The 22,740-nt window shown below is 65.7% G+C and overlaps 5 protein-coding genes across 7 annotated transcripts; 1 reads left to right on the top strand and 4 right to left on the bottom strand.

Annotated features, from left to right (window-relative positions):
- Nucleotides 1-85: 85 nt before the first annotated feature.
- RASSF1 (Ras association domain family member 1) lies at nucleotides 86-4,516 on the bottom strand (the record flags this gene model as incomplete). 2 transcript variants are annotated; one of them, XM_084530705.1, is made up of 6 exons in its annotated part: nucleotides 86-371; nucleotides 461-576; nucleotides 1,231-1,516; nucleotides 1,605-1,709; nucleotides 3,405-3,526; nucleotides 4,181-4,516. In XM_084530705.1, 6 exons carry the CDS (start codon nucleotides 4,428-4,430, stop codon nucleotides 225-227), a joined length of 1,026 nt encoding a protein of 341 aa, XP_084386831.1. In that variant the 3' UTR covers nucleotides 86-224. The 2 variants fall into 2 exon arrangements, with proteins under 2 accessions (XP_084386831.1, XP_084386830.1); XM_084530704.1 differs by lacking the exons at nucleotides 3,405-3,526; nucleotides 4,181-4,516 and adding an exon at nucleotides 2,355-3,065.
- Nucleotides 4,517-5,219: 703 nt separating this feature from the next.
- Nucleotides 5,220-14,164, bottom strand: ZMYND10 (zinc finger MYND-type containing 10). The gene is made up of 12 exons (XM_084530637.1): nucleotides 14,012-14,164; nucleotides 13,508-13,616; nucleotides 12,418-12,534; nucleotides 11,561-11,614; nucleotides 11,323-11,475; nucleotides 9,246-9,334; nucleotides 8,866-8,966; nucleotides 7,863-8,035; nucleotides 7,502-7,627; nucleotides 5,967-6,088; nucleotides 5,736-5,861; nucleotides 5,220-5,538 (listed from the first exon to the last, which is right to left on the bottom strand). Exons 1-12 carry the CDS (start codon nucleotides 14,101-14,103, stop codon nucleotides 5,454-5,456), a joined length of 1,347 nt encoding a protein of 448 aa, XP_084386763.1. The 5' UTR covers nucleotides 14,104-14,164; the 3' UTR covers nucleotides 5,220-5,453.
- On the bottom strand, nucleotides 14,153-18,017 carry NPRL2 (NPR2 like, GATOR1 complex subunit). Its single transcript, XM_084530636.1, has 11 exons — nucleotides 17,899-18,017; nucleotides 17,374-17,465; nucleotides 17,120-17,288; nucleotides 16,011-16,119; nucleotides 15,628-15,764; nucleotides 15,324-15,421; nucleotides 15,194-15,230; nucleotides 15,007-15,100; nucleotides 14,815-14,932; nucleotides 14,562-14,704; nucleotides 14,153-14,357 (listed from the first exon to the last, which is right to left on the bottom strand). The coding sequence occupies exons 1-11, from the start codon at nucleotides 17,968-17,970 to the stop codon at nucleotides 14,290-14,292; spliced, it is 1,137 nt and encodes a 378-aa protein (XP_084386762.1). The 5' UTR covers nucleotides 17,971-18,017; the 3' UTR covers nucleotides 14,153-14,289.
- A 116-nt stretch (nucleotides 18,018-18,133) lies between these two features.
- Nucleotides 18,134-19,578, top strand: CYB561D2 (cytochrome b561 family member D2). 2 transcript variants are annotated; one of them, XM_084530642.1, is made up of 3 exons: nucleotides 18,136-18,290; nucleotides 18,378-18,415; nucleotides 18,506-19,578. In XM_084530642.1, the coding sequence occupies exons 1-3, from the start codon at nucleotides 18,164-18,166 to the stop codon at nucleotides 19,007-19,009; spliced, it is 669 nt and encodes a 222-aa protein (XP_084386768.1). In that variant the 5' UTR covers nucleotides 18,136-18,163; the 3' UTR covers nucleotides 19,010-19,578. The 2 variants fall into 2 exon arrangements, with proteins under 2 accessions (XP_084386767.1, XP_084386768.1); XM_084530641.1 differs by having other exon boundaries at nucleotides 18,134-18,290; nucleotides 18,378-19,578.
- A 205-nt stretch (nucleotides 19,579-19,783) lies between these two features.
- TMEM115 (transmembrane protein 115) lies at nucleotides 19,784-22,441 on the bottom strand. Its single transcript, XM_084530643.1, has 2 exons — nucleotides 21,466-22,441; nucleotides 19,784-20,893 (listed from the first exon to the last, which is right to left on the bottom strand). The coding sequence occupies exons 1-2, from the start codon at nucleotides 22,317-22,319 to the stop codon at nucleotides 20,695-20,697; spliced, it is 1,053 nt and encodes a 350-aa protein (XP_084386769.1). The 5' UTR covers nucleotides 22,320-22,441; the 3' UTR covers nucleotides 19,784-20,694.
- Nucleotides 22,442-22,740: the final 299 nt, after the last annotated feature.

Below are 22,740 nucleotides of genomic sequence, written 5' to 3'. Positions count from 1 at the left end.
CCACCCCACCCCTCCCTGTCCCGCCATGCCCGAGGCCGCGGGTTCGAATCCCGGCGCCGCCACAAGTCGCACAGAGAGGCCCGAGCCGCGGGGGTGCAGCCGCTTTATTCCTGTCCCCCCCGCCCCATCCCGTCCCATCCCGTCCCGTCCCGTCCCAGCGACGTCCCCCCGCCGGCAGGCGTCCGTCCTGGTGCTGGTGGTGGTGGCGGTGGTGGTGGCGGTGGTCACCGCGGTGCCCGCGTGGCCAGGGCGTCCTGCATCTCGCGGCGGCAGCGGGCGTAGCGGTGCCGGACGCGCCGCACCTGCTCGTCCTCCTCGCGCTGCAGGATGCGCAGGAAGTTGTGCAGCTCGGGCAGGGTGAAGGCGTCCCACTGCGGGGCACAGCGCGCCTGGCACCGGGCACAGCAGGGTGCGGGTCACCACCCCGCAGCGCCCGGCCCCACGTTGTCCCCGTACTCACGTTGACCTCCCCGCTGTCGTTCTCCTTCAGCACGAAGCTCAGCGCCTTCTCGCTGGGGCCGGCCAGCAGGCGCAGCCGAAGCGGCTGCTCCTCGTCCGAGAGCTTGCGGAGGAACACTGTGGGTGGGTGGCTGTGGGTCAGCACCGCCAGGGTGCTGCTGGCACCGTGGGGACGCCGCCGCCAGCGTGGGGATGGGGACACCACGGGGATGTGATCAGCGTTATGGGGACACTACTGCCATAGGGATGGCACCAACATCATGGGGACACAATCACTACTATGGTGACACCACCACCGCCATCATGGGGACACAGTCACCAAGGGGACTCAGTCACCACCAAAGGGACACAGTCAACATCATGAGGACACCACCACCATCATGGGAACACAGTCACCGCCATCATGGGGACACAATCATCAAGGGGACACGGTCAGCACAAAAGGGACACAATCACCACCATCATGGGGACACAATCATCATAGGGACACAATCACCACCAAGGGGACACCACCACCACCAAGGGGACACAATCACAATCATGGGGACACAATCACCACCAAGGGGACACCGCCACCACTAGAGGGACACACCACCCACCACCACGGGGGACACTGCCACTGTGGGGACACTGATGCAAATGGGGACACCACTGTCAGGGGGGCCACCACCCTACAGGGACACTGCTGCCCGGGGAGTGCTGCCACCACAGGGCCACCACCACGAGGCCGGTGCCGCTGCGGGGACACCACCGGGACCCCCCAGGTGCTACCTTGGTCATCCTTCTCGGACCTCTCGAAGAGGGCGAACTTGCGGGGGTCGTCCACCACGGTGAACTTCCTGAGCAGGGCGCTGATGACCTCGCTGGCACGGGTGTGCGAGAGGACGTGCAGGTGCTTGACGGTGCCGCGGGGCAGGTAGAAGGACGTGCGGCGCTTCACCCCCGGCCCGCGCTGCCCCGGCCGCCCCCCAGGCCCCCGCTTGGCAGCTGGCACGGAGACGGGGCGCGCCAGCTTCAGCTGCACCTTGATGAAGCCGGTGAAGGAGCCGTCCTTGTTCTGCCACGGGGGAGGCATAGGGGTGGTGAGTGGGGGACCCAGGGCAGGGCGCCGCGGTCCCCAACGTCCCCCCCCGATGTCCCCGTACCAGGCTCATGAAGAGGTTGCTGTTGATCTGGCTGTTGTACTCCTTGATGCGCTGCTCCACCTGCGCCGGGTCCAGCTCGGCCGTGTCCCAGCTGCTGGGCTCATCCTGCGGGAGGGCAGCGGGGCTGAGCAGCCACCCCGGGGGGACACCGCACGCACAGACGTGGCCCTACCCCGTGAACAGTGGACGGGGCGTGCGGGGTTGCATCAGCCCCGGCACTCAGCCACCGGCCTCATGTCCCCTCCCGGCGTCCCAGATCACGGCGGTGTCCCCGAGGCAGCCGCCAGCCCGGCACCGGGACAGGGCTGGGTACCCGATGGGGACACCCCGGGGGTTTGGGGCAGCCCGCCTGGAGCCGCTAATGAGTATTTGGCTAATGAGTATCTCCGTGGTGCCGCGGGGCTGAAGCGCAGCCGGGAGTGCTGCTGGAGGGACCCTGCTTGGGCATGGGGACAGCTCGCCACCCTGCTCGACGTGCTGCAAGCCCCACGCACCCCACGGGCGCCCCGCAGCCAGCGTGGGCACCCCAGGGACACCCCAAAGACCCCCAATAGGCACCCCATGGACACCCCAAAACCCCCCCGATGGGCACCCCACGGGCACCCCGCCCCAAGCCATGCGCGCCCCCGCGCTGCCCCACCACGCAGCCAGCTGCCCCAGGACCGACCCCCCCCAACACCGTGTCCCCCCCCATGACGTCACCCCTCGTGACGTCACCCCCCGTGACGTCAGAGGCGGCCCGGGACCGACCTGGCGGCGGCGCGGGCGGCGGCCGAGAGAGGTGCGGGCGGTGTAGAAGAGCTCGGGCTCGGAGTCGGAGTCCTCCTGGCTGCAGTAGCCGCTGCTGGCCGCGCTGCCCCCCGTGCCCCCCGCGCCTCCCCAGCGCAGCGCCAGCGCCGCCGCCGCCGCCGCCCCGCAGCCCCCGGCCGCCGCCCCCGGCCCTGCCCCGGTCCCGGTCCCGGCTCCGGTCCCGGCCACGGCTGCGGCCCCTGCCCGGGCACAGGGGCTCTCCCTGCCCCTCGCCAGCCCGGCCGCTCCGGCTCGGCTCCGCACGGCCCCGCTGCGCCCCGAGCGCTTCGGCTGCGGCTCGGCGCGGCTCGGTGCCGCCGCTCGGCCCGCTCCCGGCGCGGCTCGGCTCGGCTCGGTCCCCGCTCGGCGCGGCACCGTGGCCCGCTCCCGGCGCGGCTCGGTTCGGCGCGGTCCCTGTCGCGACCCCAGCCTGGGCTCGGTGCTGCCCGCTCCCCGCTGCCCGGCTCGGCTCGGCTCGGCTCGGCGCGGCCCCGCTGCTGTCCCGGCTCGGCTCAGCACGGCTCCGCCCCGCCGCGGCCGTTGAGCTGACGCGGGCCGGGGGCGGCGCGGCGCGGCCCCGTTTCCGGCGGTGATTTCACCCGGGCAGGGTGCCCGAGGGGGTCCGGGGCTACGGGGGGGCACGGCACGGCACGGCATGGCATGGCACGGCATTGTACAGCACAGCACGCCTTGGCACGGCATGGCACGGCACCGCACACCTTGGCATGGCACGGCACAGCGCAGCATAGCACACCTTGGCATGGCACGGCACAGAATGGCACAGCACAACATAGCACGCCTTGGCACGGCATGGCACGGCACCGCACACCTTAGCATGGCACGGCACAGCACAGTATATCACACCTTGGCATGGCACGGCTCGGTACAGCACGGCACAGCACAGCATAGCACACCTTGGCATGGCACAGCACGGCATGGCACGGCACAGCCCATCCTGGGTTTTGTCCCCCTTTTGTCCCCCCCCCCCCCCGTGTGCCCCACGTCCCCTACCACATTTGTGTCCTTCTCCAGCTCCTGCTCAGTGCCGTCGTCCTCGTCCCCGGTGCCCAGGGGCCCGCTGCAGTCCAGCCGCACCAGGGCCCGGCACCGGTAGTGGCAGGTGAAGCTGCAGTCTGGGGACAGGGACAGGGGGCACAGTGGGGACACCGGCACCGCCAGACCCCCAGCTCCACCCCGGGGATTTGGGGGGGATTTGGGGGTGCTGCCCGCCCACACTGTGCTGGGGCACCCAAAGCCAGCACCCGCGTGGGACCCAGTGCTGTGCTGCGCTGCCTGCTGATACCGGGGTGCCCCTGTCCCCTCCCCGGGCTGCCTGTGGGGGGGATGTTTGGGACCAGGACCCTCGGTTTGGGGGTGCTTGGTGCCGGGACACCCGCTGCCCGGGGGGTGCTCAGTACCGGGATGCTCAGTATGGGGATGCTCGGTACCGGGATGCTCGGTACCAGGACACTCACTGCCCCGGGGGGTGCTCAGTACCGGGATGCCCACTGCCCATGGGGACACGGTACCAGGATGCTCGGTCCCGGGTCACCCACTGCCTGGGGGGATGCTCAGTACCGGGACGCTCGGTATGGGGACGCCCACTGCCTGGGGGGACACTCGGTCCCGGGACGCTTGGTCCCGGGATGCTCGGCCCCAAGGTGCCCGCTGCCCGGGGGATGCTCGGTCCCGGGATGCTCGGTATGGGGATGCCCGGTACCGGGGGATGCTCGGTCCCGGGACGCCGTGCCCTGCGGCGGGCAGCCGGGCTGGGGAGCTCTACTCACGGCGGCACTGGAGGCTCTTCCTGCCGCCCCCCCAGATGAAATCCCCGCAGAGGTCGCACCAGGTGTGGAGCCCGCGGCGCCGCGGCTCGAAGCGGTGCCCGGTGCCCGGTGCCGCCGCCAGCCGGGGCTCGGGCCGCGCGGCGGGGCCGTTCCGCCGGGCCGGGCTGATGCGCAGCGCGTTGGCTCGCTCCAAGCGGCCCCGGCCCGGCCGCGGCTCCGGCTGCAGCTCCCGCAGCTCGATCAGCTCCATGGCCCCGGGAGCCGCGCGGCACCGCGGGGGAAACTGAGGCACGGCCGGGGCCGCTCCACGCCCCCCCCGGCCCCGGCGAGCGGCGGCTGAACCGGCGGCGGCTCCGCTGGCTGCGGGCTGCGGGGCGGGCTGGAGGCGGGGACGGGGCGGGGGGCCCGGGGCGGCCCCGCTCCGTGCGGTCCCGGGACCGGAGCTGCCCCGCTCCGTGCCTCAGTTTCCCCGACGGGGCCGCCCCGATCGGCCCGGGGCCACCCCCGGGTCCCGGCGGCAGCGGCACCCCCGAGCCGTGCCCGGGGGCTGCCAGGGGGCACTGCTCCAGGTGAGAAAACGCAGCCCGTGGCACTGTGGCACCGCCAATCTGGCCGCTGGGGAGCAAAGCCCAGCTCCCAGCCGGGCTGCTGCAAACCCCAGTGACACCAGTGACAGCACTGGGATCCCCCCCAGTGCTCTGGGACCAAGCCCTTGGTGCTGACGTCCCAGGAGAGAGAGAGAGAGAGCATCTTCCTGGGAGCCTGGGAGATGGCAGGCGCTGAGCACCTCAGAACCTCGCCTGCTCGCTCAGGTCCTCGTGCTAACCACATCCTCTGCCTCCCGCCCCTGCTGCTCTAACGGCACGAGGTGGCCTGGGGGCCTCTGCGCCCCGCTCACCGCAGGGACGGGCTCACACCTTGGCTGGGGTGTGGGGTGGGCTCGACTTTTTTTGGTAACCACAAGGGTATCAGCTCTTTTTCAGGTTTTCCAGGATTTCTCATGTTGCATCACGGAGTAAAAAAAAAAACAACACACAAAAACCTGCCCCCGGGTGCAAGGGAGGGGAGGAAGTGGTTTATTGCATTCAGAGAGGAGAAAAGAGGGGGAGCCGAGCCCCAACGGGGTGCAGAAGAAGAGGGGATGGTTAGTAGTGGGGAGAGGGAGGCTGAGGCTGCAGGGGGCTCGGCGAGCAGCAGGCGGGGAGGGGCTGCTGTGAGCCCACCCCGGTGGTCCCGAGGGGCTTCTCCTCCTGCAGGCCAGGCTCTGCCCCGCTCATGGGGCACCCGCTGTCCCCGCTGCCTGTGCCAGCAGGCTGCAGGCCGTGCGGTGCTTCGGCCAGTGCTGGACCTGGCACGCCCTGCGAGGGGGAGCCACGGCTCAGGGCTGTGCCCACTCTGCCAGGAGCTGAGCGGTGCCACCCCCACCCCCCAGTGCTGCAGGGACACCCCGACCCCGCAGCAGGAGCACGGTGCTCGCCAGCATCCCCTCCACCAGCACCTTGGGGACACGTCCCCTCTGCAGGGTGGGGTGACGGGGGGCTGGGGGCTGCCTTACCGCGTGCAGTACCACTCGTTGCGGCAGCGGGAGCACCGCTTGGCTGCCTCCACCCCACACACCCGGCATCGGGGCTTGTCGGGGGCGAGAGCCTCCAGCAGGTCCAGGCTGTAGGTCTGCGCCCACCTGCAGCGGGGACAAAGGGGACAGGGGGCGAGCAGGGAGCTGTGGCGCTGCCAGTCCCTGCTGACTGGGACAACTGGTCACACCGGGCACGGGGCAGGGCCTCACCTGCGTGCCTGGAGCTTCAGCTCCTCCTCGGTGGGGCTGAAGGCGTGCTTCACCTGGTGCTTGGCGATGGCTTCCCACTTGCCCGCGTTTTTCCTGAGGAGGTGGTCCCAGATGACGGGCACCTGGCGGGAGAGGCAGAGCTGGAAGGTGGCAGCACAAGGGACGGGAAGGGACAGGAGGGCAGCTGGCCCCGGGGACAAGGAGCAGGGCGAGCAGAGGCAGCACGCAGAGATTCAGGCACAGCGCATGTTTTTTGGTTACCCTGAGGGGATGGATCCCCTTCCCTGACAGAGGTGAGGAGCGTTAGGTGAAAGGGGCACAACCTTCAGGAGCAGGAGCTCGGCTGCGAGGCCCCAGCTCCCAGACAGAGCCCCGAGCTCTCAGCACTGCACCAGGCAGTGAACCCAGCACTCCGGAGCCGTTTGCCTGAGCAGATTTTTCCACTCGTCACTTCCCCGAAGGCGAACACCAGGGGAAGGGCTGCTTTTTGCAAAAGGGAAAGCGTCGGCCCAGCGCTGCGAGGAGAGGAGGAGGATGCTTCAAACGGTGCTGGCAGCTCCAGCCAAGTAAAAAATAGCCAGGCCTGGGAGGGGAGGAGGCTGCTCGGGGAGAAACCGAATGGAAAAGACTTTTCTCAGCTTGGCTCGGTGACAGGGAGTGAGTTCACTGCTTGCTGGGCAGAGCGTGGAGCCCGTGTGTGTGCTTCCAGCTGGCTCCCCCTGACTGCCCTTGGTGGAGGCAGGAGCAACGCAAGCCCAAAAGCGGAGCTGTGGTGAAGAGCAGCAGCCCAGACAAGGGCTGGATGAGGTCCCCAGCAGGACAGATGCCTGCCTGTGCCCCACTGACACGGTGGCAGGTAAACTGGGGTGCACGGAGATGCTTTAGAGACCTGCCCTCCTCTTTACACACAGAGTTTCTCCCCTCAGCTCACAAGGAAGCATCAGAAACACTTTTCTCCAGGAGTTGCCGCTGCCCAGACTGGAAGATGCACGGACCCCACGATGCCTGAAGACGCTCAGGGCCCATCTGCCAAGCCCCAGGCAGCAGCAGGGAATCAGTCTGCCTCCAGCCCCTCTCCTCAGAGCACTGCCTTGGCGTTTTTCTGCAGGCAGCGTGCCAAGCAGCCCTTGGCCAGGGCTGTGGAAGGGGCTCTTCCTAGGGAAGTCCAGAACCCAGCAGGAAAACAACGATAAATGTCAAACAGTTCACTGTTAAAATGAGCTGGGGTTGTCTCTGCCCTGTGGAGCCACCACCCCGACGACTCAGTGCAGTCTCGACAGCTGTTTACAGCCCAGCATTTATGCCATGAGGAGTGACTGCTTGGCCACAGCTGTAGCAGAGGAAGGGCAGGAGAACTGGATGAAGTGGGAGCCAGCTGAGCCGGCAGTAATGGTGTCACAGTGACACGGGTGCTTGACACTCTGCCACCTCTCCAGAGCTGAGTTTGGCAGGAGGAAAAAAAAGGGGAAGGGAGCGACAAGGATCAAAGCGGAGCAGCTGGAGAGAAGAGCAGAGCTGGAAGAGCCACCCCATACCTGCTCCAGCACGAGATCCTTTTTCGGCGGAGCCGGCTCTGTCACCGCGAGGTGGCTCAGAAACCTCTGCATCTCCACCAGGTTGGGCAGCTGGTCCAGCAGGACGTCTGTCAGGAACGCCCGGAGCTGCGGCCATGCAGGGGGTGAGAAGAGCGAAGGGAGAGAGGTTAGGACAAGGGAGCCAGAGCCGGGTTGTGGGGCTGAGGAGTGAGAGGGCTCCGGGTGTGTGCTGGGCACCTGCAGGGGCACTGTCAGAGCAACTCACTGGGGTCCCAAGCGGTGCCCAGGCAAACGCAGCCCTTGTGCTGCTGGCAGTGTCAGACCCCGCTGCTCTCACACCGCTGTCCCCGACAGAGCCTACCTTGAGGAGCTGGCTCTTGTTGAAGCTGTCGAAGCGGTATTTGCGCTGGCATTCGGGGCTGAGCAGAAGGTTGAGGAGGGCAAGCCACACCTGCCCGTCGAGCTTGGTCATCTTCACCTGATCCTCAGGGGGCACCTCGTGCCACGCACCGTTCTCAAACTTCTTGAGCTTGCCTGAGGGAGAGACGAACGTGGGGCTCCAGGGAGAGACAGCTCGGAGGTGGGGTGCTGCCCTGCGCTCACCTCCTTGCTCTGGCTCAGGCGAGCCCCCCAGTTTCTGCCTCCCTCAGCTTCCCCAGCCCTTTGCTCAGCACAGCAGCCTTCCTGGTACAACACCAATGCACCAGAGAGCACGGAAAGCACAAAGAACGCATCTTGAAGCAACAGGGCTGTGGCAGGAACTACAAGATCCCTGTGATACCACTTTCTGTACTCGGCCAGGTACTGAAGAACACTAGCAGATGATGGGGGCCCAGCAGAGCGGCTGCAGAGGCACGTTTTGGGGTATCAGCAGGGCCAGTGCCTGCTCTCCCTGAGGTTCTTCTGCCAGTGAAAGCCAGAAGCAGCACGACCATAACAGACGTGACACAACAAGCAGCTGTGCTGCTCTGGGGGATGGAGGAGGATGTAACCCTGCATCTGCACAGCCTGGAAATGCCTTTGTGCTCTGGTTCTTTCCCATCCCTCCCTCGGGGCCCTGGATCAAAGCTCCTCTGACACCCCAAGCTTGCAGGCGGAGAGAAGGGATGCGTTTCCTGTCCGGGGGAAGAAGGAAAGCCCCGCATCCAGCTGGGCTCCTCTCAGCAGGCACGGAGCCACGTGCTTCCCACAATCTCTTCCTCTCCTGCCCGCGCTGTGAACCCCTGCTGAGGCTCCTTCCCCTCGCAGGGCTGCAGCGGGGAGCGCCGCTTCCCACAGGCTGTGCCCGCTCAGAGGGGCGCTACGAGGAAGCTGGGGGGCAGTGGGGGCCCTGCCTGGCTGCAGAGCTGCAGGACACGCTGTACCTGCTTCGTGGCAGCTCCAGGGGCAGTGCTCCACCAGCTGGACGAGGAGGCAGGGCAGGTTGTGGGTGTTCAGCATCCGTGTCAGCGCGCTCAGGGGCAAGCTGGAGATAGAAGGGGTGAAATGATGCACTCAGACCACGGCCAGAACAGATACAAACACTCCCCGAGGCAACTGGGAGAGGCAGCAGAAAAACAATGATGGTCAGAGCAGCTCCTGTTCCCACAAGTACCACAGAGCAGGGCGGAGTGCTGCTGTATTCGCCTCCCGGGGCACAGCGCCGCTGCCACCACCGACACAGCCAGCGGCTGAAGGGCGCCCAGGCCTCCAACCCGCAGGAACATCAAAAAGGGCTGCTCAGGGCACGTCCCTGGGCACCCACCTGTCCACCTGGTCGGTGATGTACCGCAGCACCGAGAGGGCTTTCAGGGAAATCTCAAACTCCATCGCCTCCGCCTGCTTCTGCAGCTCCTGCGGAGGGGCAAGCACAGACTCAGGATTTCAGGCCCCGTTTCCCCGGAGCTACGAGGAGGCAGCTTGTTGGCTGCACATCAGCAACCACGGGCTGGGGAGGAAACCAAAACCCCATGGAACAAACTCTGGTTCTCATCTGGACTGCAGCAGCGCTGCTTCTTTGCCAGAGCAGGGACAGGAGCGCTTGCAGCTCATCCCTCATCTCCCTGCCCGTTACAGGCCACAGGGGGTACCGGCGGTGCCAGGAGTGCCACCCCCTGCAAGAGGACAGTCCCAGACTGCTGCTCTCTCCCTCCCTGGCATCACCTCGTGGCCCGGCAGAGACACACGAGGCTGCAGGAGAGGGGAGCTGCATCATCACGAGGACGAGGAGGAGAATCTTGGCCCAGGCACAGCCGCAGTCCCGATCTGACCCTTTTCTGGGGCTGCCTCTCCCCTCCAGCTCACTTAGGGCCAGCAGAATATGTCCCTGTGGCTAACCCAGCCCACAGCTACGCAACCCGGCTTCCAGTCAGCGTGGGCACCACCTCCATCCTCCACGCGCCCCGGCTAGCAGCCCGCACACCCTCTGAGTCAGCCCCTTTTGAGACCACCACGACGTCGGGGCTGCGAGGTGCCAATTCCTTCTCCGCTCCCGTCCCAGCTGCTCGCCAGCTCTCGGCTCTGCGTGCAGAGCTCTGACCTCAGCAGCTCCCAGCGGACGCCGCTCACGTTCCCCTAAAGCTTCCAGGAAAGCATTTTGGGCTCTCCCCCTCCCACAGGTCACCGCCTCCCTCTCCAAGCTCCCCCGGCAGAGTGGCAGAGCTCGTGGGGCTGCCCACGGGAGCCCCGCTTCCCCACAGCTCCCGCTGGTGGCTGGACCTCAGCGCTGCTGCCGCGGCGCAGGGACCATCGGTGCTGCTGGGTGCCAGCGGAGCAGTGCCCCAGGGTCACCACGGCACGCAGCTGTAACAGCCAAGGGGCCCCACGATGCAGGAGGGGGCAGGAACTGCTTTTTAGCACAGGGTTATTGTATGCGGAGAGGCTGGGATAAATCGGAGGAAGCCAGGCTTCTTGGGAGGCGAGCGCTTTTCAGAGCCCAAGTAGCCAGAGAGGATTGTTCTTCCTCGAGCTGTGTCAAAGCACAGAGAGCCCTCGCCCCCCCCCAGCTCAAGCTGGGAGAGCGTTTCCTGGAAAACATCCCCATTGTGCTCAGGAGCCCTCCGCTTCCTTCCCCTTTCTGCGAGAGGAGCACGTGCTCGGGCAGCAGGCCAAAGGATGGAGCAGAGGGGAGGTGCTGCCAAGTTCGCAGGCTATCGCTTCAACTCCAGCTCTCCAGATGCTCCTCGTGATCTGCACGGCTCAAGGAAAAAAAAATAGGTGCTGGGAAGCAAAAAGAGCTCCCACAGCAGAAATCTGTGAGCAGCCACCCTGAAACACCCAACCGGGAACAGCCCTGGACTCGCTGCTGGCCCGGACCAGCGAGGAGAGGAGGCGTTCCTCGGAGAGCAGAGGAAGTTAGAGGGAAATGCATCAGGGCAATCCCTAGCTGTGTCACACGTGGAGTTACGGATGGGATTTCTCTCACGGTTAACCCTGGCTGGCTCCAGTGGCAGCCTGAGGTCAGGTGGTTTCACCAGCTCCATGGAGACGGAACCACACAGCTTTCAAGAGCAGCAGCAAACGGCCAAACCCTGCACTGATTACTTTGCCTAATTATCAACTCTCCAGCTGCCCCCCAGCTCAAAAACCTGTCCTGCAGGCAGCCTGAAGCTTGCACTGTCACGAGGCAGGGAGGAAGCGCAGCTGTGGGGTGGAGGGAGGAGCACGCAGCCTGTCCGAGCTGGGCACAGATGATCTGTAACACCAGAGTGCCTCGGAAAGGGCAGGAGGTGCCAGTGCTGCAGCCGAGGCTTTCTCTGTAAGAAAACCTCTCTGGGCTTCTTCGGGCTGCCTGCTGCCTCCGTCACTTGTGTCCCCAGCAAGCGAGAGAACTTTCTCCTCACCTGCATGGATGACAGGCTGGCCAGGTCCTTGGGATGAAGCTCTTTCTGGGTCGCTGCCTGTCCGTTGGTGCTTCGAGCTGCAAGCAGGGTCAGCTTTCGGTGGCAGTAATCGATTAAATCCAGAACGCTGTCCTCTGCCGACTCGCAGATCTCCTTCACAACGACAAGAGGTTCACAGGGAGCCAGCCCCCACAGCTGTGACTTCCCACCCTTATGCTACAGCAAGCTGAACGCTCACCTTGTAAAAAAACACCGTCTCCAAGAGGTTGATGATGGAGGCTTCGTGATGCAGCTGTGGGGGGAAAAAACAGCAAGTGGGTGGCACGGGCAATGGGATGGGGTGCGGGGTGAGAAGCTGCTTCTACAGCTGTGGCCAAAAGCCAGCGTGGACAGTGCTGTCCTGAGACCAGGAACCAGGAGATAACTGCCTTGAGGCAATGCTGCAGACAAACAGCTGCTCAGGGAAGACACTGCCCTTCCCCAGCAAGGTGTCACTCTGGAATGAAAATTGGCTAAAAGTTCAGAGTTTTGGGGCAGATTTGCCTTAGATCAAGGGCTGCATCCCTCCACAGGGAAGCCAACTTACTGAGATCACTCTCTTGCCAAGAGTGGCCCGAGGGATCTCAGCTCTCATCAAGAAAAAGCTACTTTTTCTATTTTTTAACGAGGAGGCACATAAGCTGTGGTTAGAACCACCAGAGAAAAAACAGTGCTCAAAGAGGGGCAAATATCCCTGGGGCACAGCTGTTCAGGAGCCAGGATGGGGAAAAGGGTCTAGCCATTCCCTGAGAGGGCTCCTCAGTACCCCTCCAGGAAGCAGGGTGTGTGTGGGGGGCACTTCTGACGATTTTCCAGGCACCGATCTGCTCCCGGTCACAGAAAAGGCAAGGATATAACAGGGACTGCCAAAATCCCAGGGGCTGTGCTTTTCTTTACCAGACAAAACACAGTCCTGTGGGGTCTGTCAACCAGCAGGTACAGAACCTGCTGTCTAGAGCAACATCTCAACCTGCTGAGAGGTAAAATCACAGCTCTGAGACCCCCAGCACAGGATTCATTTTTAAATACAGCAGCGTCTGCCCAGTTCCCACTCACCACCACGTAGATGGGAAAGGTGCTTCTCGGGTGGAAGTCCTCCAGCCGGCACAGCACGGGGAAGACCTTGTGCTTCCAGACCTCTGCTGAGATCAGCTCCCCGATGAGAACGGGAATCTGGACAGGAGCGGAGCCTTTCAGACGGGTGTGAGGCAGAGGGGCCAGGCTGGTGCCCAGCACCCTGTGGCCATTTCGGTCCTGGGGCACACGACGCAGCACCAATTTGCTTTCTTACACCACCAGTTTTTGAGCCTTCCTTTTGCAGCAGATACTACATGAGTGGGAAAGCCCAGGAAGCCAGGGGACCAGGCAGAACTGCTATTTCCCAACACAACTGCCACGTTTTATCACCCACATTCAGTTGTACAGACTTTGGGGAGGCATCACAAATCAACAGCTTTTCACTGAGCTTTTCTCAGAGACCAGAGAGTGCTGCTGGGGTTACAAAAGGGAAAATATCCCCGAGGTCTGGGCAGTGCCAGGGCCCCACACGACCCTGTGCAGCCCAGGCTATTTATTTTGTGGCTGAGCCACGCAGATATGGGGCAAGGAACCGCAGCCAGTGGGGTCAGCACAAACCAGCACCTAGAGAGGAACCGGAGACCAACAGGCAGGAATACCACAGCTTGGCTTTTAATTATTATTATTATTATTTTTTTTAAAAAAAAGCAACATTGGCAAAACACCAAAGATCTTTGCCAGCAGATTCTTCACCATCGACGGTTTATCCCCAGACTGGCCGCTGTCCAAAAGCCGATCCCAGCTGGAGGCTGAGGGCCTGGCACAGGGATCACTGCTGCCCCCACCCGCCGCCCTGCCTCACACCATCCCTCCTGACCATGCAGTTTGTGATTTTCTCATACACAAAGAAACTCTGGGAGGAGTACCAGGAGCACACAGCACCTGCGTGGGGCAAGCCCCGAGAACCTGCACTCCTCCATCAGGGACCACCCGGCCCCTGCAGCAAAACACAGGACATTTTGGGGTGCTCGCTGCCGCCTTTCCTGACAGAGCAGGGATGGGCCGAGAGCTGGGGGAGCAGGGACAGGGCTGGGCAGAGTTGGGTGCCCCCCGGCCACCCGGGGCTCACCTTGGCGTGGCTGACGAGCAGCTCGGTGAGGAGCTGCTCCTGGCCGGCGGCGGCGCTGAGGATGGCGTGCATGTTGAGCTTCTCCACGCTCTCGTGCTGCCGAAGCCACCTGCAGGGCAGCGGGGTCACCCCGCAGCTGGGGCCCTTCCTCACACCTCCACAGTCCCCAGTCCTCAGGGGACACCCCAAATTTACAGCCCCACGTTCCCACCACCCCACCCCAGATTGGGGCAGCCCCAGCCCTGGTGCCCCTCCCTACACCTCTCCCAGACCCTAAAAATATTAGGAGGGGGGGCACACCCCACATTTACAGCCCCTGGGACCCCTGCTCACGCCCCTCCCAGAGCCCCTGGGGACCCCACACCCCAGACCCGCAGAGGGACACCCCACGCTTACACCCCTCAGCCCCCCTGGGCCCCATCCCCTCAGGAGACCCCCAACACCCCCCAAACTGGGGACACCCCAAATTCACACCCCCCCTCACCCCTAGGGATCCCCCCGCACCCCTGCCCGCCGGCATCCCGCAGCTCGGTGCCCCGGAGGGCCTGCACCAGCGCCTCGACCTCAGCGGGCAGCAGCGGCCCCGCGGCGGCCATGGCGGCGTCGTTGTCGCTATGGCAACAGCGGCCATGATGGCGGCTGGGGCCTTCGCTGCGCCCTGGGGGCGCCCAGCACCGTGTGGGGACACAACGGGGGGCACTGGGGGACACAGGGGGCACTGGGACAAGGGGGGACGACTTGGGGACACACACGGTGCACGCCCCGGCCAGCCCAGGGCGTCATCACTTCCAGCACACGATGATGTTGGGGTCGTTCTCCAGGCGCTCATCCAGCTCCTTGTAGCTCATGCCTGGGGAGAAAAATGGGGTGCCTGGCATCAGTGCCGTGTGTTCCCTCTTCACACCTCATATTCCACCCCCCTGAGCTCCTCCATCCCCACCTGGACCCCGTGTGCCACTCCTCTGGGGTTTAATGGCTCCGAAAGGTGAGGGGGGGACACCCCAAAAGCACCCCCGGGCATGCAGCACCCCCTGTCCGCCCCACAGCTCCTCACCCGTCTTGCAGCAGATCTCGTCGTAGCTGTGGCAGCCCGTGTAGAGCCGCGCCGGGTGGCTGCGCTCGTCCCGGGCCACCTTGACGGGGTATTTCTGCAGCCGCCGGATGAGCCCCTTCATCAAACCGAACTGGATGAGCCTCCTGGGGGGACCAGGGGAGAGAGGGACGCGATGCTCAGTCCCTAGACGTCTCCTCCATCCCCTGCCCGTTCCCCCAGCCCTCCCGCATCACGCCCCCGATGGGGCTCTGACCTCTCGTCCACCCTCTGCAGCTGCAGGGTGTAGCGGGAGATGAGGTCTCGCACCGTCGTGCCGGGGCTGAGGCCGCAGTAGAGTTGGAAAACGTCCCGGAGGCTGGCTCGTTTGTGCCCTGCGGGGACAAGACGCCGTCAGCTGCCACGGATGGGTCCCCGGGCACCAGTACGCCACGTGGGAGCAGCGTACCTGGCTTGGTGACGTAGGACAGGCACTCCTCCTGGAGGCACTTGTCGTCCACCAGGTCCTGGACCTTCGGCGTGGTGCAGTAGACGTTGGAGTACTGGGGAGCAAGGGAGCAGCTTGGTTTTGCTGTGGCTCAGGAGGACGATGAGTGTCCCCCATGGGGCCACCCCACCCATGGCTGCCAGCTCACCTGGAGTATGGAGACGAGTGTGACGACCCCGTAGTACCTGCAGGGCAAGGGGAGAGGTGAGAGGGGCACAAATCCCGGCCAGCTCCCTCCACCCCTAGTAAGGGCCAGGCTCATCCCCCTGTGCACTCACAGCAGGTTCTGCACAGCGATGCGCACCAGGTTCAGCTCCACGTCGGCTTCAGCAGAAATCTTCTGGACGTGCCGAAACCCATCGATGTAGGGCAGGATCTGAGAAGGGGAACAGGAGGTAACAGGTACCAAAATCATGAAGGAGGCACCCATAGCATCACCCCACTACCCACGAGGCTCCCCTGGCGTGCTCAGCGACCAGGTCACCAGCAGCTCCGAGCACAGAAAGTGGGGAGCGCTGAGCTGTGCTGGGCACCACGGAGCTCTGGGGCAGCTCATGCCCTAAGCACCCTCCCCGCACGGACCTGCTGCGTGGTGAGGTCCCACTGGGAGTTGAAGAAGTCGTCCTTGTCCTGGGTGAAGACAGGCACGTCGTACTCCTGCACGATGGGGGGGTCCGGCCGCTGCTCGATCACCTTCAGGTGGATGGTGTTCGACTCATCTGGAGGGGAAGAAGGAGCCTGAGTTCTCACAGGAAGCCCTGCAGCTTGCAGCCAGCAGTCCCAGAACGCCTCAAAGCTACGTGGAGGAAGGTGGCTGTGGCCAGAAACCTCATTCCTCTGAGCCAGGCTGGCTCAGGCAGGCCCCAGCCGTGAGCACAAAGTGCCAGAAGCAGCGCAGGGCCGGCTGCTGCCTCTCAGCCCCGCTCTGCCCTCGCTGCCTGGCTGGGCTGCGCTGCAGCACCTACCTATGGGCAGGGTGCACTTTCCTTTGGCGTTCAGCTCCTCCAGCAGGATGGTCATGATGGGCACCAGCTTCTGTTTGCTCTCCTCGTTGGAGATGAAGCCACTTTCCAGCTAAAGAAGGCAGGAAGGAGGTCGAGTCAGCTCCTCCCAGAGGGGTCACTGACTAAGGAGCTGCACGGCCCAGATGCCACCTTCTGTCAGCCTGAGTGAGCCTTCCTTCTAGCAGAGCAACAAATTGAGCCAGGCTGCTGCTGGGATGTGCAGTGAAGACCCCGTACCACCACCAAAGCAAGAATCTTCCCAGGAAAAAATACAAAATAAAGCTGCAGAGCAAGAAGGAAGCAGGAGGCTGGGGAGCCCCCTGCTTGATTCAAGACCTGCAAGAGGAGAGGCCTGCTGAATGCTCACAGAGAAGTTTGGGGACATTTGTAACCCTTAAAATTCAGAACAGAACACAACACCATAATTCAGTTGGAAGGGAGCTACATCAAGGCCACGTGTGTGAGCACTTCAGGGCTAACCCAAAGTGAAAGCACGTTACTGAGGGTGTTATCCAATGTCCCTTGAGCACTGACAGCCATGGGGCATCCAGCACCTCTCCAGGAAGCCTGTCCCAGTGTTTGGCCACCCTTACGATAAAGAAATGTTTTCTAATGACCAGCCTGAGCCTCCCCTGCTGCAGCTTTGTGCTGTTCCCATGCATCCTGACATCTGTTATTGGAGGAAGAGACCAGCGTCTACCTCTGCATTTCCCCTCCTCAGGGAGCTGCAGAAAGTCATGAGGTTGCCCTGGCCTCCTTTTCCCCAAACCAGATAACCGGAGTGTCCCCAGCCTCTCCTCACAGGATGTGCCCTACACCACTCTTATTGCCTCTTCTGGATGCTTTCAAGCACCTTTTAGATTGGGAAGCCCAGAACAATGCACTATGCAAGGTGAGGCTGCACCAGCACTGAACATAGTGGAACAACCCCATCTTTTGGCCGTCTGCCACCACCAGCACCCCGAGGTCTCTCTGTGTGTGGGTGCCAGCCCCACAGCACCCTCCTCAGCCACAAACCTGCCCCGGGGGCACCGCGGGGCAGGCTGAGGAGGGGGAGCCCTGGGGCTGACCTCCAGGGTGGTGAGGTAGCCGGCCAGCTTCTTGACGATGGGCTCCAGGGCGCAGGCCTTGGCTCGGGCATCGCAGACGAAGCCGAGGTTGAAGAGCAGCGCGTTGCGGCTGTACTTCTTGTGCTCGATGCAGACGGGGCAGCCGATCAGCTTCTTCTCCATGGCCGTCCTAGGGGGAGGCAGCAGAGCCTGAGCCTGGAGCCCCATGGGGAGCGGGGTGTGCTGCCTCGCCCCCCGGGGCCGCGGGCACTCACACGGTGATCAGCTTGTTCTGCAGCTCGGGCTTGGTGATGACGAACACCTGCACCGTGTCGAACAGCTCCCGGGAGATGAAATCCTCGGGCACCTGCGGAGACACAGGGAAGTGGTGGAGTCACCGTCCCTGGAGGTCTTCAAAAGACGTTTAGATGTGGAGCTTAGGGAAATGGTTTAGTGGGGACTGTTAGCGTTAGGTCAGAGGTTGGACTCGATGATCTTGAGGTCTCTTCCAGCCTAGAAATTCCGTGATTCTGGGATTCTGTGACAGCGCCCTGGCGACAGCGGAACGGACACATCCCGGAACCAGCCCCGCGCGGTGCCTGTTTCCCCGCCGGACCCATTTCCCCGCCGCACCGCGCTCACACCCCGCCGCCGGTCCCCCTTGCGGTAGCGGTGTCCCCTCGCCGCGGGTCCCCCCGGGTGCCGCTCCCCCTTAGAACCGTTCCGCCTCGCTGCAGTTCCGCCCCCCACCCCGGTGCCGCTCCCCTCCCTCCTTTCTCCCCCCCCCGGTGCCGCCGCACCTGGTAGGTGATCTTGGGCCCCAGCGTGGGGTGGAACTCGCTGAAGAACACGCACTCAATCCTCCCACCCATGGCCGCCCCGCTGCCGGCCCGCCCCGCCCCGCCCCGCTCCCTCCCCTCGGCGTCACGAAGGGCGGGCCTCAAGGGCGGGCACCACCCTTTCCACCCAATCACCGCGGCGGGCGCGCTGACTGACACCCGCTCCGCCCAATAGCCGCTCTCCGCTCACCCCCTCCCGCGACGCTGCCGCCCTCCCGGCTCCGCCATGTCGCTGCCGGCCGAGGGGGAGCCGCGGCTCCTCCGCTCCCTGCGCGCCGCCGCCGCCGCCGCCGCTCACGCCGCGTCCCTGGGGCTGCCCGCGGGGGTGGCCGCGCTGGCCCGGCCGGGCTCCAGTGAGTGCCGGGGGAGTGTGGGGAGGAGCGGGGAGGCCCCGAGCCGTGCCCCCGCCCCACCCCGCCCCACGTCTCCGCTCCCCGCAGGCCTCTTCTCCTGGCACCCGCTGCTGATGGCGCTGGCGGTGAGTGGGGGGCGGCGGGGCCGGGCCCGGGGGGCGCCTCAGGGCCCCGCTGAGCCTCCCTCCCTCCCCCCCCGCCGCTCCCCTCCTCAGTTCTCGCTGCTGCTGACCCAGGCGCTCTTGGTCTTCTCGCCCGAGGCCTCCCCGCTGCGCTCGCTGTCCCGCAAGGCCAAGGTGCGGGCGCACTGGGCCCTGCAGGTGCTGGCGCTGCTGTGCGCGCTGCTGGGGCTGGCGCTGGTGGCGTACCACAAGGAGCTGCAGGGCAAGGGGCACTTCCACACCTGGCACGGCCGCGCCGGGCTGCTGGCGGTGCTGTACGCCAGCGGGCAGAGCCTCGGCGGGCTGCTGCTGCTCTACCCGAAGCTGGCGAGGGGCTGGCCGCCGGGGAAACTGAGGTTGTACCACGCCACGGCGGGGCTGGTGGGCTACCTGCTGGGCTGCGCCAGCCTGGTGCTGGGCATGTGCTCGCTCTGGTTCACCGCCGCCGTCAGCGGCGCCGCCTGGTACCTGGCCGTGCTCTGCCCGCTCCTCAGCAGCCTGGTGGTGATGAACCAGGTGAGCAACGCCTACCTGTACCGCAAGCGGAGCCAGCACTGAGCCTCTCCCGTGAGTCCCGTGCACCGGCTGGGACGTGCCCCAGAGCTGGGGATGCCGCCGGTCCCCGGCCCTGGGCAGGGGAGGGTCGGGGATCCCTGCTCCTTCCCCCTCCCTCCCTGTCCATGCACAAATTCCTGTGCCGCGGGGTTACCTGCGGCGAGGTTTCGGCCTGGCGGGGGCCGCGGGGTGTTTTGCAGCCTGCCGGGGGCCGGCTCGTCCTCCCAGGGGTGCATGGAACAGCGCAAGCACAGGAGGGACCTCAGCAGGCAGCTGCACGGGCTCCTGTCCTCAGCACAGCCCCGGGTGGGAGCTGGTGGCAGGGCCTGGGGACGGTTCCTGGAGCAGAGCGACCCTCGGGGAGGCTGGAAGCCACCGCAGCACCTCTCCTCCCGCCACAGCCCGCAGCCTTCCTGGCCCCAGCGTCGCAGGGCTCTGTGGGCTGCGCTGGGACGGCCCCGGGGCTGCTCCCCAACGTGCTCCTGGCAGGGCCAGAGAGCTGGGAGCAGCGCCCGAGCTGGGAAACTCTTCTGTATCCAGAGCTTTTATTCAATAAAGATTTCAGGCAGCTACAGCGTGGCACGGCCTCCTTACTGCCCCAGAGAAAGGACCAAACTGAAGCCCCCCGAGCACCCAAAATGGCACCAGCCACAGGTGGGTGGTCGGCAGGGCCCCTGCACATCCCTGGCACCGAGCAGCCCCTGTTTGGGGAGAAAACTCCTCCTCGAGGCACGGCTCGGTGCCCCGGCTGCGGCGTGGAGAGGCCAACGAGTGCTCTTTCAAAGAACTGTTTATTGATACCGAAACGTCTGTGTTTTCCCTGGGTGACAAAACCTTCCCGCGTGGTCCTTTAGAAAAATAAACTCGCGCCGCCGCGGGCTGCGGCCCAGAGCCCGGGGCGAGGAGCTCTGGGGAGCAGCCTCTCCCTCCCTCGCCAAGGACAGCCCGGCCACGCGGAGGGAGCAGGACAGAAGGGGGAGCCCGTTTCTACTTGAAGGAGAGAAACCCGGTGCCAGAGGAAGCAGCTTGTGTGCCCCGCTGTAAAAATTAATTCCAGCTTCTAGGATAATCTGGCAAACGGATTAGTGGAGCGGCAGCTGAGGGCACCAGCCCCTGCTGGGGCAATGCTGCAGCAGGAGAGGAAACAGAGGAGAGCCAACGCCACGGAATGAACGCCACGGGGCCGGGGCCGATCCCCGCTCCGGGTGCTGGCCCCACGCGGGAGCTCCGTCGGCCTCCTGCCGGGGCGGAGGGAGGGAGGGTAGGAACGGGCAGAGGACTCCGCAAAGCCCCCCGAGCCTTCCCGTTCCCAAGATCAGGAACCAAACGAAATCGAGAAAGGAGAAAACGAAGTTTCGAGTGCAGAGAAGCGAGGAAGCGCGGTGCCACTCGCTGACTTGGCTCCCCGGGTGCCCAGGAGGTCCCTTCGCAGCCTCGGAGCAGGGGTCAGCCTGCGCGGACCGGCCCGAGGTCTCCCTCTGGAACAAAGCTCCCGGCGCGGGCATCCACATCCACGCCGGGGGGGGGCAGCGAGAGGCAGAGCCCCACGGCGCTCAGGCCCTCGGCGCTGGGCTGAGGCAGCCCCTGTCCCCGGGCCGGGAGCGTCCCCGCAGGCAGCGTCCCCGTGCGGGCGTTGGCGGCTCTCCCGCGGAGCTGGGCAGGGAGGACGGGGCCGGCAGGGCCGCAGCTCACGGCTGGGACGGGGCGTCCTCAAAGCTGATCAGGCTGCTCTCGTGGCCGGCCGCCTTCCCCGCCGCGGTGGATTCGGTGGGCAGCGGGCCCTCGCTCTTCACCACCACCTCCTCCTCCTCGTCCTCCATGCTGGGCCACGCCGTCTGGTCCTCCACGCGCTTCAGCCGCTCGTTCAGCGCCTTCAGGGCCAGCTGCCTGTGGGGTAAAAGCGGGTGGACAGCGGGGTGAGGGACGGACAGGGAGCGTGGTACCCGCTCTTCCCCTCTCCTCTCACCCCGCGCACAGCCCCGTGCTGGGGGGAGCAGCGACCAGCACCCACGGGCTGCCCGAGCTGGGGCTGTGGCAGAGGAGGGGAAGCCAAACGGAGGCACCGAGGCGCGATGTGCCGAGCTCCCTCACCACGTGCTGTGCTCAGGGACCGCTCCAGAAGCGGAGGGGAGCGAGGCGAGCAGGGAGCTGGTGCCTCACCCCGTGACCGAGCTGCCGCCGCACGTGCGGGAGGGCCGGGTCACGGCGCTGACTCAGCTCGCCTCCTGCTGCGCCACGGTGGCGGGGAGGACACGGCAGCAGGAACCGCGCCCCGCTGCCCGACACACCCCTTCCCCAGGACCCCCTGCTTGGCCCCAGTGTTGTGATTTTCGCTTGGGAAGCGGGCGGGCAGCTTGCAGCGGGTGCGTGCCAGCAGGCGGCCCCATGGAGGACGCTCCCCTCAGTGCCCTGACCCCAAATCCCCCCCGGGGCCCACAGCAGCGCGGGGCCGGTGTTACCTTCTCCTCTCGGCGTCCTGGGGGTCCGTTCCCGGCAGGCTGATGGTGATGGAGGAGGGGGCGCCCACGTCGTAGCGCTTCACCGTCTTCCGGCAGAGCCTCACCTTGACCAGCAGCCCGTACACCAGGTTGGCCGCCAGCCCCACGGCGGGCTGCAGGATCTCGGGGAAGAAGGTGGCGAAGGCGAAGTGGTCGGACATATCCCCGCGGCCCCGGCTGTGCCGCTGGTAGAAGCGCAGGTAGACCCAGCTGGACAGCAGCCCGAAGCCGTAGGACACCAGCGCGGCGCTCTCCACCAGGGCGGCCAGCCGCAGCCCGGCCAGCAGCAGCAGCAGCAGCGTGGGCGCCGCCTTCACCCTCACCTGCGGCACCCGCAGCACCGTGCTGTCGCCCATCGTCTGCTTCAGCGCCACCAGCACCCCCGCCAGGAAGCCGGGCGCGCCGTGGATGCGCACCTCGAACAGGTAGGCCAGGCGGAAGGTGGCGGCGTAGGCCAGGCAGTAGGCGCAGGCCCCCAGCAGCCCCACGGCCGCGTTGACGGCGGCGTAGAACAGCAGCAGCTCCAGCGCCCCCCACAGCGGCTCCAGCAGCCGCCCGGCCGCCGCCACCGTGCCCAGGCTGAGCGCCACGCCGGCCGCCCGCCGCTCCACCAGCCCGTGGGTCAGCAGCGTCCACAGGCGGCAGCCGGGCGGCAGCAGCAGCCCCGGGGTCACCGCCAGCCCCGAGGCCGTGTCCAGGCCGAAGGACAGCGCGTACAGCAGCACCACGGCGCCGCTCAGCGCCTTCACCACCACGCTGCTGCCGCCCAGCGCCCGGGCCAGCTGCTGCCGGGAGACCGGCACGAAGCGCCGCATGGCGGGGCCGGACCCCCCCGGTAAAGCACCGGGCCCGGTCCCGGTCCCAGGCCCTGCCCCGCCCGCCCCGGCCCGGCCCCGGCGCCGCTCGGCCCCCGTCAGGCCCCGCCGCTGGGCCAGGCCGGGCGCGGACAAACAGAGGAAGTGCGCATGCGCGGGGTGGGGGGGGGAGGGAGGGGTGGGAGGGGAGGGGTGTGGGGAGGGGGCGGGGATTAGGGAGGGAGGGGCGGGGCGTGATGAGGGAGGGGGCGGGGCGAGGAGGGGAGCCACGCCCACTGGGAGGTGGGGGGAGGGGGAATGGGGACATGGACATAGGGACATGGGGGACAGGGGGACAGACACATATATGGGGACATGGGGACTTGGATATGGGGACATGGGCATATGGGGGACACAGGGGGCACAGGGGACATGGGACAAG

Source organism: Aythya ferina, assembly GCF_964211825.1.
Source record: "Aythya ferina genome assembly, chromosome: 10".
Classification (NCBI taxonomy): domain Eukaryota; kingdom Metazoa; phylum Chordata; class Aves; order Anseriformes; family Anatidae; genus Aythya; species Aythya ferina.
The sequence above is the reverse complement of the archived record's forward strand: the minus strand, read 5'-3'. Positions and strand labels throughout refer to the sequence as shown.